General features: G+C 44.7%; 1 protein-coding gene across 2 annotated transcripts in view; it reads right to left on the bottom strand.

Moving 5' to 3' along the window:
• SDK1 (sidekick cell adhesion molecule 1) overlaps positions 1-20,505 on the bottom strand; it is an 875,077-nt gene that overhangs the window by 355,900 nt on the left and 498,672 nt on the right. For both annotated transcript variants that reach the window (XM_045813352.2, XM_087866987.1), the window contains exon 5: positions 13,874-14,007. In XM_045813352.2, coding sequence (XP_045669308.2) covers positions 13,874-14,007 — 134 coding nt within the window. The remainder of the gene's footprint in view (positions 1-13,873; positions 14,008-20,505) is intronic.

Raw genomic sequence — 20,505 nt, 5'->3', positions numbered from 1 at the left:
TAGAAACGGAAGTGGCAGACACTGAAGATGAATGGGAAATTATGATTCCCTAACTTAGGACATCCCATACCATATTATACAGGCTTGCTGGCCTTTCTGTCACACCAGCATAAGCTGTGATGGCAGAAACCAGTCCACCTCGATCACTGTTGTATTGCCAGCACCCAAAATGCTGACGTACTAAGTACTTAATAAATACATGCTGAGTGAGCAGATGGATGGATGGATAGATGGACCGATGGGCAGATGGATATGTGTTCTGGAAGAAGCAGGGATTCAGCTGAAATGCTCAGGGAGAGGGAAGAGGTAGAAACATGGAAAGGCAGTGAGAGGACTCCCTCGGGAATTGAGGAGATGAGCCTGATTTGGACAGCAAGTCTAAGGAGACAGGCTAATTTAATTTCCAAGTGAAATCGTACAGCAACACAGTAGATGTCACTCTCAGGGCACAGTGTCCCGAGCACTGTGTCAGCCTGGGAGCAGCATGACCAGCTGCATGAGCGACAGTGCCACACAGAGGGAAGCTGGCGACCAGCAGGCCAGGTGGTCCCAGCATAGGAGGAAGGGAAGTCAGTAACTGAAGAGATGCTTGGGGACATGCCTTCTGTTTCAGGGCATCTGACTAAATTAGACTGGTAAGTTCAACAATTAGGAGACAATCAGAAAATCGCAGCCATCGAGGACTTACACCATTTCATGCAACTTTTCACTTGAAGGCTGAATGCTCAGACTGGCACTGAGGTCTGGAGATAGCATTTGATCAAAGTGATACATAAATCATAAGAATGAATGAGTTCTCTGGGGTGAGAACAAAAGAGCAGAAAAACAAAATGAAATATTGCACCTAAGGCCTAAAAACAATGGGGAATCCTCACATTTAGGGGTAAGGAGAACCAGAGGAGCTATGAACACCAAAAGAGGAGCTGGCGGAAGGAGCGGGACAGAGCTGGTGAGCAGGAGCGTGAGGAGGTGGGGACAGGGGGAGATCAGGACGGGGCGGGCCTGAAAAGTGGCGCGCTGCCCAGGGCTGAGCAGCGAAGATGGGAAGGCAGTGCGCTGGGTTCGAAGCACTCTCGCTCCCTCACTGAACGAGAACTTACGAGGCCCCACTGTTTGTCATGAGTGCCTCTCTCTGCTTGGGGAATAAGAACAAAAAGCCTACCCTTGTGCAATGTGCATTCTGGTAAGAGATCGAGACGGGTCACTTACTGGAATGAGCATGTGGGAAACGCAATCTTGGCAGGGACACTGGTATTGAAAACTGGGAGCAGACAACAGGACAGCGGTTGCAACCATCCTTAGTCGAAGAGAGCGTTGTTTCACCCCAAAACTCCTTGCTGTCATCGTGTCACTGGGAGTGCATCTCTCCATAAATGAACGAAAAGATGATAGAATTCTGCTAAGGATGCTTTTCCAACCTGGCAGCAGTAAATTCTGCTCCGGCCCTGCACTTCCACAACACTCCCACCTACGTCCATTCCCCGGGCATTCCACACGTCACATCCTGGCCATTCACTCGTGGTCTGACTCTCCTTAGCGAAGCCCGGGCTCGTGAACGGCAGGAACGGGTCTTACTCGGTCTCCTCAGCGTCAAGTATAACGCCGGTACATAGGAGAGATGCTCAGCGTTTTCTGAATGAAATAGCAGAAATGAAATCTGAATTTTTAAAAGGAAGGGCTATATACTGTGGGACAACAATGAGATACTCAGACCCTAAACGTGGAAGGAAATCACACCACAGCACTTCCAGCTGCCTGTTCTGTGGGATGGACAGTGGTGCATGCAGGAGGATGGAGGAGGGTGCCAGATGATTCCAGAACAGCAGGCGAAGTATGCAAGGTGTTTCCACGATGATGGTAAGCTTACTTCTTCATGTGTCCTTGAGTATTCTTGCAGGCTGCACTGATATTCAAAATATAACTGACTGGCAGTCAGAATGGAGGCCGGCGGGGGCATAACCGCTTAGTACCCATCCATCAGGTACAAATTTATAGGTGGATACGATCCAGCTAATCTTCACGCCAGCACAGGGTTCAAGCTAACTAGAAATTCCTGGATTTTTATCAAGAACATGCTTACTGTCATGATATCGTGAATACTGTAACATGAACAAAGACACAAAAGGCTCAGAACATTGCCTATTCGTTTTATATTTCCTTATAATAGTAACATTTTTGCATATTTTTTTTCTGAGGCTATTTTCTCATTTCAGGAGAAGTTTTCCTACGTAGGCTAAAAAAGTGTGAATCCACTTCAACTTTCTGAAATGAACTGATAACCAAAGGTCAACTTCTGCGTATGGTCTCATGCATAAGTCTTCTGAGGAGGGTGATTCCCAAAGTCTTAAGGAACGGAAAGGGAAAAGTCTGAATTCTGAAGCAATTTTGTGCTGGAAACCTTCCCACCGGAGAGCAAACTTGGGTGTAATTCAGCCCTGTCTCCATTAATACAGCCACAGAGGGACTCCCTGATGGGGAAATAAATTAGAGTGCGCTACGGTCTGTCCAGGAAAGTGAAGGGAGCAGCACAGCGTGGGGCCTGCCGTACCCGGTGGGATACAGTCCCCAAACCCATTCTCAGTTAGACAAGCAAACAACCAACTCACTCCCGGGAGCCAGCTGGTGGGTTGCCACTGCCAGCTTCCTGCTTCTGCACCTCTGACGCTGACTCCTGAGTCCACGCCAGGGACCAAATGGAAAAACAGTCAATTGTTTTTGGGGTTCCATTAGGAGCTTTTGCACCTTTGGGTTGGTGTCTGAATCTTGTTCCCTAAGAAAATCACAGAACTGTGACAGCTTTCAGACTTCCCAGATGGTCGTTCAGGTGTATAGCCAGAGTGGACCAGGAAATTCTCAGCTCACGTTTTCCTAATCTATAGAACCACGTAAAATAATAGCCTTTGGGATTCCACCTGAAAAAGCTACACTTGCAAATGCTCCTGGGCAAACAGCGAGTTACGCTGACAACCAGCAGTCATGTTTCTTATCGCCCTAGGACTTGCTTTACCAAAGACGGAGCTACACTAGGCTCTGAGGGTAGGAACTGACTTTGCGCCAAGGAGGGTATTCCTGGAGATGGTAAAAGGTCAGAGGGTACACGTAGAATTATTACCTGAAAGGTCAAAGAATCACAGGTGGGGCTATTGCTAAGAACTCGCTAATTAGAACATAGAGGGTCTACATCTTAAGACAAATTTCTGGTTCCCATTATTTCTGATATCAATTCCATTGGTTTTCACACGTCAGATACAGTGGAGAAGCGGTGAGTCCAGCTCTCTGGATTTGGTAATGGTCTTCAGAGTTGCTGAGTGACCTTTAACTTTAACAGATGCTTTATACCTGATTTTCTTAAGGCTTGATTTAATATTCACAAGCACACTGTAAAGATCTACAATTCTAATTACCTGCTATAATTGCCTTCTATAAGAGCCAAAAGAACATCATTTACAGCGATCAGCAATAAAACATTATGACTAAGTTGTAAAGGAAGAACGAAACTGTTATCAGAAGGTGACCAGTTGTTAGGCAGCAAACAGAAAAGCAGCCACCGGAGTAAGGCCTTTCAACGTGAGCTTAAAAGCCAAAAATGATCCGCAATATAAATAATCTCAACAAATAAAATGGTGAAAATCTCTCTGGGAGGGGACAGACTTGGGATGAAGTAAAACACGTAATTAAATGTGTAGCCTTGTGCACGCTATTTATTCCCTTCATTTGCTTCCGCATTTGCAACATGGGGATAATACTGACCCCCCCCCCCAGGGCTTTTTTAAAAAACGAGGCCTGAGATTACGTATAATAGTTACACACTGGACACGGAGCAGACACTCAGTGAATGACGACTGCTTCGCCTACTGCAATGCCCAGCATTATCGTGTCCCCTCAAAGTTTGTAGGCTGAAATCCTAAGCCCCAACGTGGAGACGGGAGGGGATGGCGTCAGGAGGCGGGCCTTCGGGGGATAATCAGCTCATAAGGATGGAGCCCCGTGAAGGAGATCAGTGCCCTTATAAAAGGGGTCCTTCCCCCGTGTGAGGGTACAGTGAGAAGTCTAGATCCCAGAAGAGGGTTTTCACCAGAAGCTGACATGCTGGCACTCCTAGCCCCTGGAATGGTGAGAAGGAAATGTCTGTTGTCTATGGCATTTTGCTACAGCGGCCCAAACTACGACAACTACTATCACACGCTTTCAACCCACGTTAGGCCAGATCATGTCTTCCCATCCTTACCTGCCCGCTCGAAACCAACATTAGCACCTGGGCTATCAGGCCTGCCCTCCTCAACACTGGCCATTACTAAAGGGGCTGGTTCCACACTCCATATTCCCTCCAAACCAGAAAATCACATATTCTCCTTTTTCTGAAGGGTGAGCTACGAAGACAGTCCAGCCCAGCAAGTTGGTAAATGTGGAGCTTGCAAACCTCAGAAGTTCTGAAGGAAGACAAACCTAACAGGTGTTTCCTGATCAGCGGCTTCGGAACACCGAGCCCATTCATAAAAGGAAAGGGGACACCAGGAAGAACAAACAGAGTGCGGTTATTTCGTCCGAAAAAGAGTGAAAGCTCGAACGCCAGGGAACTAACCATGGTCGTCATCTCTATCCAACTACTGAGTAAACACAGCTTTTCACAGAAAGCTCTATTTGCAACTAACAACCGGTTCTGTGGCCTCATCTCAGCTGATAACCATGACTTTGTTTAGGGTCTCCCCAGACAAGTTGTGTGATGGATGGATGTTAGAGCTGATAAAATGACTGCAAGGAAAATTCAATTTTCCATCCCCCTTGCTTGTGCCCTCTAAAAATTGCTTATCTTTTCATATCAATTATAGCAACAGGGAGAGCAGACGAAGTACTTCAGCATCTGAAGGGATCTGGGCTGGCAAGGTACTTACTGGATGAGTGAGTCACAGTGTTGAGTCCCTCCCAAACCGTGACAAGTTCTGAAATGTTCCGTTTAATTATTAAGAGCCTGCAATGACAGGATGTTAAGTCCTCGGTCACCTGAATGCGGGCATGCGGCTGTTTGTTGGCCAAGGTGAAGAAATGAGATCCCAGAGTTAAGGGTAAAATTATCGGGGCTACTTCTAGTTGCAGCCCTAAGACTGCCACGGTCAGGAGACTCCTGTGTTTAGATGTCTGAATATAATATTTTCAATTGGTGTATTTCATGAGGGGGCAGGAGGAGAGGTGGTTTTGAAAAATATTAAAGATGGGCATTGGGGGAGTTTTTTAAAATCTGATTATGCAAGTCACTACTGGATGACAATTTCTGCCCTTAAATAATCGTCCCATATTGGGAGAAGCAAACGGATACTGATGCTTTGTTCACTGAATCCACCTGGCCCATCACTCTGGGATGTGGCTTACTCCCGGGGCAGAATCTGCCACAGCAGGTCCCCAGTAGGGAAGACGAGGATGGCTGTGCATGTCACCGGGGCAGGCCAGGTCTCACTCGACACCCCGCGTGGTGCGTAATGCATGATGGGTGACAACACACGTGCTGTTAGGGACCGTAAGTTAGCACTGTACCACTCCGTTAGTTAGCGCTGACTCTCACCTCTCCCACCTCAGCCTTCGGCAGACCTGTGCTCTGGTCTCATCGCAGCCACCCAAGCGGACCTCTGTTGGTCACTGACTCCAGGCTGCTGTGGGATTTAACAGGGAAAATGTCCATGAACCGCCAATCTAGAGCTCCAGGCTCATCAGGGCCCTGCTTCTGCCTCTCCCTCGGGGAATCACTGAACAGCACACTTATTTATAAATCATCATCAAATCTGCATACAGCTCGGAACAGTTTTTGCTCCAACATCACCTAGAAGAATTTTGCAAAACTCTGTGTTGTTCCATAGCTGATGTTAACAACGTTAAGACCTCACGTTTTTCAAGACCGATTTGAAGGACTGCAGAGAACAGAATTTCTCATGTATTTTAATATTTGACTAGGCTGGTGTATTTTAATAAAACAGAAGTCTGCAGCACTCTTTTATCTGTGTCCAAAGGAATCTAGACACTTGATTGAGTGGGTCTAAGGATTTGATACACATCACCACGCACTGAGGAAACACATGAACGAGCTCTAATTTTAGTGGCTGGAAATCTGACCTCATTCCTTTTTCTTCTTGAACCTGTATTTTCATTCTACACCTCCCACAGAATTTTATCGTAATTTATTACATTTAATGATTCAAAGTATTTTATTGATCACCCTATCAGACTGATAAAATATGCATATAAATTAAAATTTCCCAGCAACCATATGGCTCTGGGGTTATAAAAAAAGTTCTCTTGGATTGAGTTACTGTTATAATTATTATTTGTACTCAATTAATCAAAACAAATGTATAACCAGTTTTGATGAATTTTACCTATAAAAGAAAAAAAATCACTGAAAATGTATCTCTCCCTGAAATGAACAGAGGTTTACCGTGATTCTCATCCTACTTCCTTTTTATAGATTCAACTCCTGTGAAATTATGTTCATGTAGAAAAGCAGATGAGGATGGAAGGAATTTTATTCAAGGATATCTCTCGATTCTTTTAGTCCCTTCTGAGTTCCACACGGTAATTTACCAGCTAGGACAGACCGCTTTTTGCTCCAATCACAAATAAAGCCCGGAGTTGCAGTGCTTAGCACCGAGGTTTATTCCCTGCCCTATAACGCCCCACACCATCGGGGTGACTCTCCGGGCTGCTCTGTCCACGTGCCGATTCCGGTATCTGGGCAGCTTCCCGCCTGTGGCTCTGCCATCTCCAAACGTGGCCTGGCCACAGGGAAGGGAGAGCGTGAAGGTGACTTGCTGCCTCTTACATCCCTGGCCTGGAAGTGACATGCTTCATTCCACTCACATTCCATTGACCAGAGTTAGTCACGTCACCCCCCAAACTGCAAAAGGGCTGAAATGTCTTCCTGTCCTACAAGTTGATGCCGCACTGTATTAGCCATCTTCAAAAATTATTTGTGATAAAATGTCAGCTGACAATGTGTGTGGGTCCTGCCTCATTTTGCAGACCGCAAGAAAGTGAAAACACCTAATTTATAGAATGATTTATTTCCCAGTTGTTGGAGTACTTCCCTTCCACAACTCTGACACTGACGTTTAGAATTCTCCCTTCGTGTGGCGCCTGGACATTTACGCCCTCACACAAGGCCTGTATTAAAGGTTCAGGATGTGTGTGACTCACACCCTGTTAGAGGGGCAACCGGGACAGAAAGCCCCTGGAACTCAGGCACGCACACACACCTGATTTTAGGAAGAGCACAGGAAAGCACCTGGAAATAGATTCCCTGAAGATGCTATGTGCCTGCTTGCCCCCCAGAAATCCGTGTGCCCCCCCCCCCCAGAGGTCTGCATCACCCGGTGTGAAGATGGCTGCTTTGGGAGACTGGGGATACTGGGCTATCCCAGATTCATTCAAAAGTGGAAGGTAAATTACAATTCACGGTATAACCTGATTCCCTAAAATTTACCAAGGGGGAGATTAGGCTGAAATCTGGCACAACGGGGAAAAAAGATGGGCAGCGTGGGAAAAGAAGACGGGTGAGAGCAGGGGTAGGGAACAGAAATAACCCCGTCTTGTCCTGTGGGCTGGAGAGAATTACGGACTTATTATTGACTTCCTCATCTCTGGTCTTTTTTTTTTTTTTTCCTTTTAAGCTGAAGTCTGGTTGGGAATCACCAGTTCTACTTGATTCTAAGCCTGTCACGAATCCATATAAACATACATCTGGGGTTCAGGAACAAAGTGTTAGAACTGGCATTTTTATCTATGCTTTTAAACCAGAGCCACAAGAAGAGAACTGATCTTTAATAATGCCATTTACTAGGCAGATGAGTGTGTCAGTGGGATGGCCCGATGTCACACACTGTAACTCACGTGATCTTAGGAGGAGAGCTAAAAATGTTCATTTTCAGGGAAGTGGACAGGATGCCTCTGTGTATGTTTGCCCTCAGAACTTGCCAATGGGCGGGTGTACTTGTGTGGAGTGGACCTTGAACAACACGTGGGTTCGGGTTGCTGACACCTCGCACAGAAGAAGATTTGTGTGTAACTTCTGATTCCCACAAAACTTAACGGCTAATAGCCTACTGTTGCCAATTACATAACAGTCAAGTAACATACATTTTGTGTGTTAAATATAGTACATACTATATTCTTACAATAAAGCAAGCTAGGGTACAAAATGTTATTAAGAAAATATATTTATAGGACTGTACTGTATTTATTGCAAAAATTTGCATATCAGTGGGCCCATGCAGTTCAAACCTGCGTTCTTGAGGGTCAACTGCATTCGGTTTTAACTAGACTAACTCTCACAGAACGGATAACCGGATACAAGTGACCGTGGGGAGGAGCACAGATCCGAGTTACTCCGAGGGGAGCACAAATGAGGACTTTGTAACCAACGGCAGCATCGAGGCCTGTGTCGGCTGTGCGGGTTATTCATCGGCAATGACACCAGATAAATCACTCTCCTTAAACAGAAGTCATAGGAATTTGTCCAAAAAGCTAAACATCATCAGGACCATGTAAAATATAGATTTCCAGTCACAAAGTGTCTGTTGTGCCATGAGACATGAACTAAAGATGGGATGAATCGGAAAATTACTAAAGGGGACCCTCACTGAAGTGGGCTCGGGCAGCTAGAAGCGGGAGGCTGGGAGCAGGGAGCCTACACTTGACAGCGATTAAAGGAGGAATGGTCAATGCCGGACCCGAGAGCAGAATGGTCAACAGGAAGGAATCTTCAACTACAGGCCCCAACAGGGAAAGATGTGCAAACGCATCTCCTCCAAGAAGTCAACCACCCCTGCGCCTGGGAGGCCCAGTCAACTGAGCGTCCAACTCTGGGTTTCCGCTCAGGTCATGATCCCCGGGTTGTGAGACGGAGCCCCGTGGCAGGCTTTGCGCTCAGCGGGGAGTCTGCTTGGGATTCTGTCTCTCCTGCCCACCCACCTCCACCGCTCACACTCGCTTGCTCTCTCAAATAAATAAATAAATAAATAATCTTTAAACAACAAAACAAAAAGAAATCAACCACCCCTGCGACTCAGCCACTTGGGAACCATCACCACCATGAACTCTTGCTTTTCTCCAACAGACTTTTGTTCAAAACCCCCTGCAACTTCCTCCTTATTCTCCAAAAATAACATTCCTGTTTTGTTTCTTGGACTTGCCTATGGCTTTGCCATAGTTTGCCTGTCCTGAATTGCATTCTCTGTTACTCCTGAATAAAGCCACTTCTACTGGAAAAATAACTTGTTTTATTTTTGAGATTAATAAGATGTTCGTGATTAGCAAGATACTTAAGATACCACTTACTTCATCTTTATCTCTTTTGTATGATAGTTCTATGCTTATAATTTATAATTTATAAATTACTGAGTATGCACGTATGAGGGGTGAATGCACAAGGCTTGTTGACTGATGGAGTGCCTACAGAATCGCTTTAGAGACCCCAGTCTACACTCTGATCTGCTCGCAACCAGCTCCAGGATGCCGGGACCCGAGCATGCCTTATGCTTCATTACACACCCCACGTGGAAGGTTCAATACATCCTAAACGATTAACTCATTATTCTACCGTGAAGTACACTTCCTAGTTATGTTTCCAAAAATTCTGGCAGTAAATTTCCATCCAACGTATAAAGCTATAGCTGGATTCTAAATTCCTCATTTGTGGTATGGACACTGTCTCTGGGTAGGTTTCCAGTAATATTTCAAACTGTTCCTATTACTTTGGGAATCCAGCCCATGTCAGACTACACTTGAAAGGCTTCTGCCTCGCCCCTTTCTCCCAGAAATATTTAAGGCACAAAGAAAACGTGAGAGAATTTTATCTGGGCGCACAAAAGCCAGGTTTTCCAGGGCAGTTCTCTCAGACGGCTGTTCCTGGACATTATTCTCAGGAATCCACTTTCAACTACTACACATATATGAGGTCTGCAGTTAAATTAGCATTATAGAGGACAAAAGAATGTTAAGTGGTCTTCAGAATGAAAAGCAAGGGCTTGTCAGCCTGAAGGAGGATCAGCTGAAATGATATCCTATCTGTGGATGTTGTTTGAAGAGGAGGCAATAAAATGAAAGAGGTGAAAACACAGGAAGGAGACGGGCACCTCTTCCTTTCAATCCTGCTCCCCGCCGGAGGCTCTCATTACACCAGACATCTTGCACGTTGGGCCGGGACCGAGGACGTGTCAAGGTGTGCACAGTGGCATTTACACAATGACGGACTCATCATCGTACAGAATTCCTCTCATCTCCCGACTCTACCCTTTTTTCTGATTTTAAGAAGAAACCCTTATTCACATATTAATTCAGTTCAGAAGACCTGATCCACCAAAGTTAACTCGATGTAAAATCTTCAAAGTGAAAACCAAAAGCAGGTTGACAGGTGTATAAAGCTTGCCTGGGTCTGACCTCAGAATAGAAACGTCTACTCTCGGGTGAGTTCAGCCCATTCTTTCTGTGGCGCGCACCTGAGCTGTGGGAGCCAGCTATGAAAAATTCATGCAGGACGCTTCCGCAGTCCCACCTATGTCCTTAACATCTGCTGGCTTCACGTCACATTAAAACTTCAAAGTGAGTCCACCCCTGAGATGGCAGCAAGCTTTCGCTGGGGAGCACAGAATGGATAGTTCAGAGATGGCCTCTCCTTCTGGGCAGGAGGTGTCTGTGCAGAACACGCTGCAATTTATCTTCGGAGCCACACGGCGGGGAGAGGGGAAGAGATGAGGACGCCATCCACTAAACACGAACAGAGTAGCGGGAGGCGCGGTGAAGGGGCTGCATCTCCCTTCTAATTCTCACGCTTTTTGAAACATTTATTATTTATTTTTATCTGAATCCTCTCTGTCTTTTGCTTCCCATAAGCTTCAAGTGTAGCCAAAACATTTAGCGACTGAAAAGGGGGTGAGGTTTTGAACTCTCAAGCACACAGTTGTTCGGGAAGATACAGTATCTTCTCCCGTGAGCTGGTGTTAGGGCATCACTCACTTAGATGTTTTGAGACAAGGTTGGCCCCTGGGTGCTATTCCACTTCGACACTAGGCTGTCCTGCAGGAGGAACGGGCTTATTATTATGACAGGAAACAAGAGGTGGGGCCGCCTGACGCTCTCCAATTTTAAATTAATTAGAGTACGATCCATCAGGAATTTAATTTCCAGTACCTTACCACCTCAATCGTATTCACTACATAAAGATTCCCTATTTTAGTCTCCTGCTGCCGAAAAAAATTTATCTTTGTTAAATGATAATTGGCTGTAATATCTTTTGATTCTTCAGAAATACTGGCTGGCAAGTTTTTAAGAAATTTCATCAATCTTGTTTGGTGTTTTTACAAAGCCTCCATCAGAAGAAAAAAAAAAAACAAAACAAGATGTCTAAGACTGCAGCACACACCGTGTCCTACTACCAGCACGGACGGGTCCTGAGGACGCCTAATACCACGATAAACCTAGAGGTGTTGTACCTGCGGCCTTCCCAGGCCTCAGCCGGTGCTGGCCGTGGTCCCGAGAGCAGGCTCTGCTGCTTATCGCATTGGCTGTGGTCCAGAAAGGAGCAACCGTTAAACATACAATACTGGGGGTTTCTGCAGATTTATCAATATTTCTGATCTTTAGAGGTTTCAAAATAGAATTTTTAGTGAGAAAATGCATAATAGAGTGCCATTTAACTTTTAGCTAAATCCAATATGTCAACAGAATGTTATCCCGAGAATCAAAATAAGGCTGTTTCCTCAAACTTCTCACTCTTCCCATGTTACTTGGTCCCAAATAAAAAGCAAAGAATATATAAGGGAACAGTATGCGGGTTTTCTCCCAAGATTTACAATAAGTCCATCCACATCATCAACCTCTTTATATCTCACCTTCTACACATTTTACCTGGTGCCAATGAAAAGATAAGAATATACAAGAGAACAAAATGCAAGGCAGTTAATTATAATATTTATGAGCTGCTTCCAATATACTTCTTGGTTGGAGTAGAAACTGAAATTATTGAAAAAGAATTTACATATTCCAATTATCTAACGCCATGGTACTGCATTAGGATGGCAACTTGCAAATTCACTGTATTCGTTTTGTTTCCTACTGACCTTTCTAGAGCAGGCATGTAGGAAACTACAGGAACAGACTATTCCGAGTTCCGTGATGTTAGCATCATGGTAACCAGACTACTTGTGGAATTTATCCCCCCTCTTTCAACAGGCTAAGGCCAATTTCCTTGTTTCTGACCTAGAATTCTACCAATCTGACCAATTATTATTATCCTGGTATGTGTATTATAATTGAGTGCTAAATCAATTTTCTAAACAGAATAAATGTCTCTAACTGTAAAACTCAGAAATCACTAAAGTAATCAATCTATTTGATAATACAATTTCCAAAAACTCTTGATAAGTCACATTTATTTCTATTATGATTCTCGATTCAAAGCGTCCTTTAAATAGCACATCATGGCCTGTATTTTGTGAAGCCCACACCCAGTCAATGCACGTAACTCTCCAAGGCATTAAAAAGGCCATGGCAACAGCCCAATCCACACCCAGTCTGTGGTCTGGAGATCAGAATTCAACTCCTAGGAACGGAGCTGCTGATGGCAGAATGACGACCACTTAGGAGCACTTACCAGGAAGGGGACAGGCCCGAGACAGCACACTCATTTAGCCCCGTGGTCTCCTGCCCCATGTTTGCTACGGACATTCACCCATCAGTCCTACTCGGCTTCACGCAACTGTATCCCTCAGGGAGCACGGGGAGCAAACACTGTGATCCCATCCCGTGTATGACACGAAAATTTTCAAACCACCGGTAGGGGATGGCCATCCCTTTGAGGTGTTTCTCAAAAAGATGACATCTACTACCACACAGACAAACCCGTTTAATTCACCCTTGTTTGATGTGATCATCAAATTTTTAAATTTACAACCATTTCCCAACTGTATGTTCTCAGAAGCGGAGTCACTGCATTTCATCGCGTGAAACTTCACGCCGCCAACACCTGGTGACCTGCCCTGTGGGGTGCACATTTTCATCTCCTTTAGCTCAGAGTTTTTGCTTCTGGCCATTTCCCCCTTCTTCAGCAAAAACCAACTCTGGCTACTAGACTTTTTAGAGCCTTCTTTCAAAGGCCAAATGTTTAAGTTTCCTCAAACTAAAGTTTCCTTAAATAAGCTGAAGGTGTAACTGTAATTTATGTGTATTCTCTTCATTATTCAGTTAAATCAGGTAGAAAAAATGGTCAGCGGATTATAATTAAGAAATACTGCTAATTAGGGGCACCTGGGTGGTGCAGTTGGTTAAGCATCCGACTCTGATTTCAGCTCAGGTCATGATCTCAGGGTCATGAGATCAAGCCCTGCATCAGGCTCTGTGCTGGGCATGGAGCCTGCTTAAGATTCTCTCTCTCCCTCTCCCTTTGACCCCTGCTCTCTCTCTCTCAAAATAAATAAATAAAATTTAAAAAAAGAAATACTGCTAATTTTAACACAACTTAGTATATATATTTTCTCAAAGATCTTATTTTTAAATCAAACATAACCTGTGCTTAATCTAGTCTCAAATAAGGTTCATAGATACAACTCCGTATAAATCAAGATTTATACTGTTAAAAACAGTATGCAGTAACAGTGTGCAAAAGCAAAAATATTTTAAATCCCCAAAACAAATAAGATCCAGCAGTCGGAATTACGGGCTGTGCTCCCATTTTCTGCGTACCACTTCAAAGAAGGCAACTATTGACACCGGATCAATATTAAACCATGGCCACTATCTTAAAGATTTATTGCAAAATGTCCCGTGTGTCATATATTAATTAAATCAAGATTTTATTGCTTTCAGAATTATCATTTGGAATTTCAAAACTCACGTGCTATGTTCAAGTGAATGAGCGGGCTGGTCTTGTTCTCTCCATTACGCTCATTGACGGCCTGTGCGTAGTAAGCCCCGGCGTCACCCATGGTCGCGGCAAGGATCACCAGTTGATTTTCCAGCGTGATGGCTCTGTGTCAGACAAGAGACAGTGTCAAAGCCTCTCCACAGGACTTCTTGTTTGTAAGGCAAATTAATTTATTAGGCTAACTAGAAAGGAATGTCCAGGATTTAAAAAAGATCTGGAAGGACAAAAAACAAACGTACAGGCCGACCTCAGGAATACGGTGGTGGCTAAGCCCTCCCTGGCCCAGTTCACACTCCTGGGGGGAGAGTCTGAGCCCTCCGACCCTTGGTTGTGAGGAAGACACATTTTAGAACATATATACCCAAGGTGTGTTGGAACTGCAAGCCTCCTCCGGGAATTTGTAACAAGTTAGAAGAAATTCTAGAAGAGCTGGTCTTTTTCCTTCCACTTGATCACACAGTGGTCACGAAGCTCACAAATGGAGGGCTGAACCACCCCAAACCTGGACTGGGGGCAAACGAATTCACTGCAACTTCCTCCACTTCCCAAGGAGTCTCACGAGAGCCTCTGTGCCTCTATTTCTCTACTAGTGGGTAGAAGAAAAGTTGCCAGTGGGCAGTGCTGACCCCTTCGACTTGATTTTCCGTAACCACTAATGCTAGGACTGCACATTCTTCACCTGATCCACTTCCCCACATTCCAGAGGTGCAAACAGTCTAGCCCATCATCACGGAGACCTTCTCGTATACCGCAGTTCTGCTGCACAAAGGAACCTTGGAGACACATCTGAGCCACCACCTTCTCTTTAGAAACGAGAAAACTGAAGGTCAGAGAGGTTAAGTTATTTGTGCAAGGTAACAGAGCAAGCTGACAACACCAGACGGAAGCTCTGTCTTCGCACATGTGGGCTGGTGCTCTGCTGGGCAGATCACACACAGACTCACCAGATTACTTATTTAAAAGAAGAGGAACAAAAGTCACAAAGATACAACTTCCATAAATCCAAGCAGCTTTTGATGAAAATAAGTGTCCTAGTATCCTTTGCTCTTGCTATAATTTGCAGAATTTGTTAACAAAGCAAAAAGATACAAAGGACGGACTGGGCATTGCAGGTAAGACCTTCTGAGCACCCCGGTGCCCTTCAGTCCCTGCTCTTATCCAAACGCCGGAAGCACCCGGGATCTGCAGTGAACTGCGTTGCTGCCCACAGGTTGTTACTCTACAGGGAACGCGTTTATTTGTTCATTTTAAATCCTAGACAGTCGCAGCCCTTCCAAATTCAGATAAGATCTCTGTTCTGGTAACATAAAAAAACATGAAAACTGCGTGACCAGTCATGAGGAATTTTACTATAATAATAATCTTTTTCTTCCTGCTACTTCTAGAAAGCTTCTTCACACACTCTCGACTTTTAAACATTATACAAGATTATCTTACGAAGTTACTGCTTATTCAGGGTTCCATAGGATATACTGCAGTTTGAGGTCTCTGGGACTAACCTACCTCCTTTCTCACTTATGAAAATTTCCCTATTAACAAGTTTTCAATTTTTAGTCCCATAAAAATATCTCAAAGAAGTATTACTATAATTATTTATGACTCCTTTATAGATTCCTTTATAGAACCATAGAAATTGTTCCATTTTATTTTAGTATATGTTACCCTGGCACCTAAAATTAAATATGAATATTTATTACACATGAAGTTACACATTTAATAGTACAATTTAAAAAACTGATTTATGTCATAACTTTTTTCCCTAACATCTGATTTTTGCCATAGTAATTTCAAATATGCCTATTATTTCTCAGAATTATTCTCCAAAAATGCCTATTAATTCTCTGTATTATTTATGGCATGGTCTCAAGGGTATTGAAAATAAAAAGTACATAAAGAATAAAAATATTAAAGTTTACATCTATTAGAATTTGTATCGTTAAGCTCATTTTTTTCCTTCTAGGTTTTAATTTCTAGACCATTTTAAGTCAAAACTTATGAAGAAAAACTTGTCTATGCCAAAAAAGCGCAAAAACGCCGAAGCTTTAGGGAACATTAGATTAATGAGGATCAGTTCCCCAGAAGACTTTATTCTTTCTTCCCATCCAACTCTTTCTGAACAGAGCATTTCTACAAAAGAAACTGAGTTTTTAAAATGAAAATTAAACCATCTGAAGACATTCATCTTAATTTCAGATAATTCAGATAATTGTTATAAAGCTTTAAAAAGGAACAATTTTTTAAAGACACTGAAGCAGGTACCACGCATTCATTCTCTGAGTCTTCTTCCCTAACAGACCCCGATTCTGCCGTGCCCACGCCTGGCCCAGGCCGCCACGTACGCCAGGAAGTTGGCCCGTGCCCAGCACCAGTTTGGCTCTTGGTCATCAGAGTCCAGTACAGGTACGGGTGCCACATGCAAGACACAAGGAACTGGCATGGGACCCAAGCTGCCTGGTTGGACAAAGGACAGGAGCACGCCGGGGGGAGAGTTCTCACCCCTGCAGGAGCCAGGCAGGAAATGTGCTGCCCCACGCTTGGTGGCTGGCAGCCACCCTTGCAAGCTGGGGAAGGTGGCCTGCAGACAAAAGCAGGAAGAGAGACAGAATTTTAAGAATCAGAGCAAATTATACAATAGCTTGAAGGTGATGATGAGAAAGTAAGCTAAGTGATCCTTTAAAGTGACTCTTCTATGTGCCATAAAACGTTCTGTGGACTATCAGGTTACTGAGGTGGGGGCTGACTTCCAACATCTATTCCACATCCCCACCACTTTATAGTAGCAATGTGGTTTGGAGAACTGGCCCCGACCAGTCTAAACCAATCATGGTAAGCCAATCCGTCTTGCCAGGGACTGACAGAGGAAGCCAGGCTTGGGCCAGTTGGCCTATGGCAGGTATCTGGTGGCTGTCCTTGCTCTCGGGCAGCCACGCCTAAGTTCCTCTCACCAGCCAGAAGGGCAGGATTTCTATTCCGTGGTTGGCGGAACAGGATTTTTCTCCCTCTACCAGCTGTGAATAAAGAAGCTTGTTGTCCAGATGTTCACAGTGGCAACTGTATGGCCACGAAGGGAACAACCTTAGCATGAAGCTGATGATGCTGGTGGCAGGACAGAGAGATAAGAAAGTAGCTAGGTCCTTCGTCTTGATAACCTGACCGAGTCAATGAACCAACCATCCCGCAGCCCAGATTCTCTCCGGGCTTCCTGTCTCATGAGATGATGTACTTCACCCACGTTTAAACTTAAGTTAGGGCTTCTGTTTCTAGAAGTCAAACAAATCCTGATACAGATGCAAAACGGCCTATGCAGTAGCATCCATTTGGGGTTCAAGAAAAGAAGAATGTGTCCTCAGTGCACAGAAAATCATCCTATCTGTGTGTTTCTCTCTCTGTGTGTATATATAAAATGTTAACAGCAGTTAACTTTGAATGGCAAGATTATAACTTATTTTCTTTTGATTTCTGTAATTTAAAATGTTTTTCCACAATGAATCACTTTTGTTATAGGAGAACAACTTTCAAAATGAACACAAGGGCGTGCATTTAGTGCTTTGCTCATCATACAGACTACTTTGCTTTTTTATCGCATAATTCCAAAGTACTAACTTAAAACTTTCACTGACTTTACAGGAAAATTATAGCATTAAGCCAGAGAGATTTTTCCTTTATTTTCACTTTATTCAAATAAATGTGTGTATGGTTTTATATGAAATTATTTCCTCAGCCTTCCCCATTTTAATTCTACATTTCCAAATGAAATCTTCTAACTTCAAATTCCATGGGATAATAATAAAGAAAATAATACATAAATGTAAAAGTCAGCACACCACAGCTTGGGAAAGCAGAGTGCTGGACTCACGAAGAACAAGTTGAAGGGTTGCTTGCTGCCGACCATAAGCACAGAGACGGTTCTCAGAGAGAAATCTATCGGCTGTCCTGAGTAATGGGGCTTCACTAAGAAGGAAAGGCAGTGGTTCAGAAGGGAACTCATTTGAAAGGGCAGGTTCCAAGAGCTTTTGGCTCTGCACTTGATTCTCCCAACACTTTCCTGAGGCAGTTGGCAAAATAAGAATTCTCTATTTCAGGAAAGTTAAAACCTCAGAGGAGATCCCTGGGGTCTCTGACCATCAGCTCTGATCAAAATCAACCATGAGGGGAAACTGCCCCTGGACACCTAGATCCAAGGGCTTACGCACTGGATGCATGGGGCTGCGGGGGTAAGCAGCGGGCATATCTACAAGTGAGCTTCCTGCCATGCTTGCCAATGTTCGGGGGACGTCGCGTTCTCAATGCCGCACAGAACACTGACTTTCCAACCTGGGGCCCTGACACGTTAATTATGGAAGCACCAGCTTGGTGGTTGACGAAAACAGCCTCGCTTGCACCTCCCCCCTCGGAGCTGCCCGAGACCAGGAAGGAAAGCAAGGGTAGGCATTCGCCCGGACTGCCTAGGGAAGAGAACCAAATAGCGGTATTCATTATTTAGTCAGATTTGAGTCCCCAGGCCCAGCTCAGAGCAGAGGGCGTACAAACCCGAACCAGGTGCACACGGCCCATGTCCCATGGAGCTTAGAGTCAGTGTTTTCATGAACTACAAGAAGTAATAGGAAACACTTTATTGACTTTCCCTTAAGAGTGGTAAGATACAGAGCCAAGGAGGGCCCGTTTAAGCTTTCTACCAGCTTAGTTACCACTGTGGTCCGTGTCTTGCCAAATATTTCAGTTTAATCCATGCAGGGAATCTTTTCTATAGCACGTATGGTTAATTTCATTAGGGCAAGTGTATGGGGAAATATAATTAAATTTATATAAATTCTTCAATCTAATCTTCTACATTAGCTGTCGACTCTTAATTACAGATACAAGTGGGGGTACATTATAGGACAGGATTTCTAAAATGATAACTCCCTTAAAGCTGTTTGGATCTGAAGCACACATGTTCTGCCTTAGACACAGCTGCCCCCCAGGAGTTAAGCACAGAGCCTGACAAACAGAATGGAACCAATATGTGTGTGCTGGCTGAACAGAAAGAAGAGAACACACACACGTTCATATTCACGTATTTTCTCTGACTGTTCATTTTTGAGCTTGTAACTCCATCTTGGTGCTAGAACCCAGGCAAGGGAAGCGGTCACCCAACCATTCAGTGAGTCTGTATGGAGCGCCTGTGGTGTGCCTGGCAGCATCCAGGGACGGTAACCGGGGAATACGGTTACTGAATGCAAGGATGCTGAATATAAGGATGTAACTCAATCCAAAAGATAGAAAAAGAAAATAGTAGGTCTGTGAAGTCCCAAACATGCATTTTTTTTTAAAGATTTTATTTATTTATTCGACAGAGATAGAGACAGCCAGCGAGACAGGGAAGACAAGCAGGGGGAGTGGGAGAGGAAGAAGCAGGCTCCTAGCGGAGGAGTCTGATGTGGGGCTCGATCCTGGAACGCCGGGATCACGCCCTGAGCCGAAGGCAGACGCTCAACCGCTGTGCCACCCAGGCGCCCCCCAAACATGCATTTTATAGAATATTAAAGGGGCAGTAGAGAAGCCACAGAGGCAGCTGAAAATGTGGATGTCTGACCACATCTATCTTCCTGGTGACAGCTTCTTAAAAAGTAAAATGCAGATGAGATGTCATATTAGACAGATAAGCCAGGTTCTCTAACCCAGAACATACCTAACAGCTCAGGGGTAAGAGGGCTGCTTCTGGAGGTGACGCGGAAGGAAGTACCACCCTCACTTCCTACCCACGTGTCTCTGGCCCTCCACCTGAAGCTTCGGTCAAGGGCTCCTATTTGTCCTGCCCCAAAGGACAAAGCGTCCACCCTTCCCCCAAACTGTGGGCGTGGCCTGGGGCTTCCCAGACTGCTCGCTAGGAGCAGGGCACTGGGTGGGCATTGGGGTCAGCTCGCCTAGCAGCTGAGAGGGAAGAGAGGGAACCTCCGTGCGCCATAAAGAGAAGCGAAGAGGGACGCCCTCCTGAGTGCACAATGTCTGTCTCTGAATAAAAGCAGAAGGCACGCCAGCGCTCAGAGCTCATTCATCTTCTCCAAGACCAGTTCCTGGTGGGTTGAGGTAAAACATGGCCCGCCTTCACATTAAAATCTCAAAGGGTCTACAGAGAAGACGCTCCCTCTTTCTACCAGTTCAAGATGATTACAGATGACAGGCAGTCACTCCACGGGTAAACCCAGGCTGAAGTAATCACAATATCCTGTGTTGATATAGAGAGGTCCTGGAAATGCCCAGACAAGTGTGGCCTGAATGGGTCAACAGGCCTGGAATCAGGTCTGGCTCTGGTTCGTTCCCTTAGGATCACTATTTGGTTTTGTCATCTGTGAAACAGGGCTGACAGTACTTATATCAAAAGGACCTTTGTCAAGAGCAAATCAGGCAGTGACATGAGTGGGGATGACACTAAGTCCTCCGCTCGGTGTTTGCCGGATCTGAATCTGGCTCCTCAGGTGTGGTGCGTACGGATGGCAGGTAGTCAGATAATAAGTGTAGTCAACCATCCTCCTAGAAGGGCTAAATATGAAATAATTTTTAGAGTTTTACTGAATAGACTGCCATACGAACATGGCCAAGTCACTGAATTACCAGATTTA

The sequence above is a fragment of the Ursus americanus genome, chromosome 2 (genome assembly GCF_024610735.1).
Source record: "Ursus americanus isolate L20-20 chromosome 2, mUrsAme1.1.p, whole genome shotgun sequence".
Taxonomy (NCBI): Eukaryota; Metazoa; Chordata; class Mammalia; order Carnivora; family Ursidae; genus Ursus; species Ursus americanus.
This window is presented reverse-complemented; position numbering and strand designations above follow the sequence as displayed.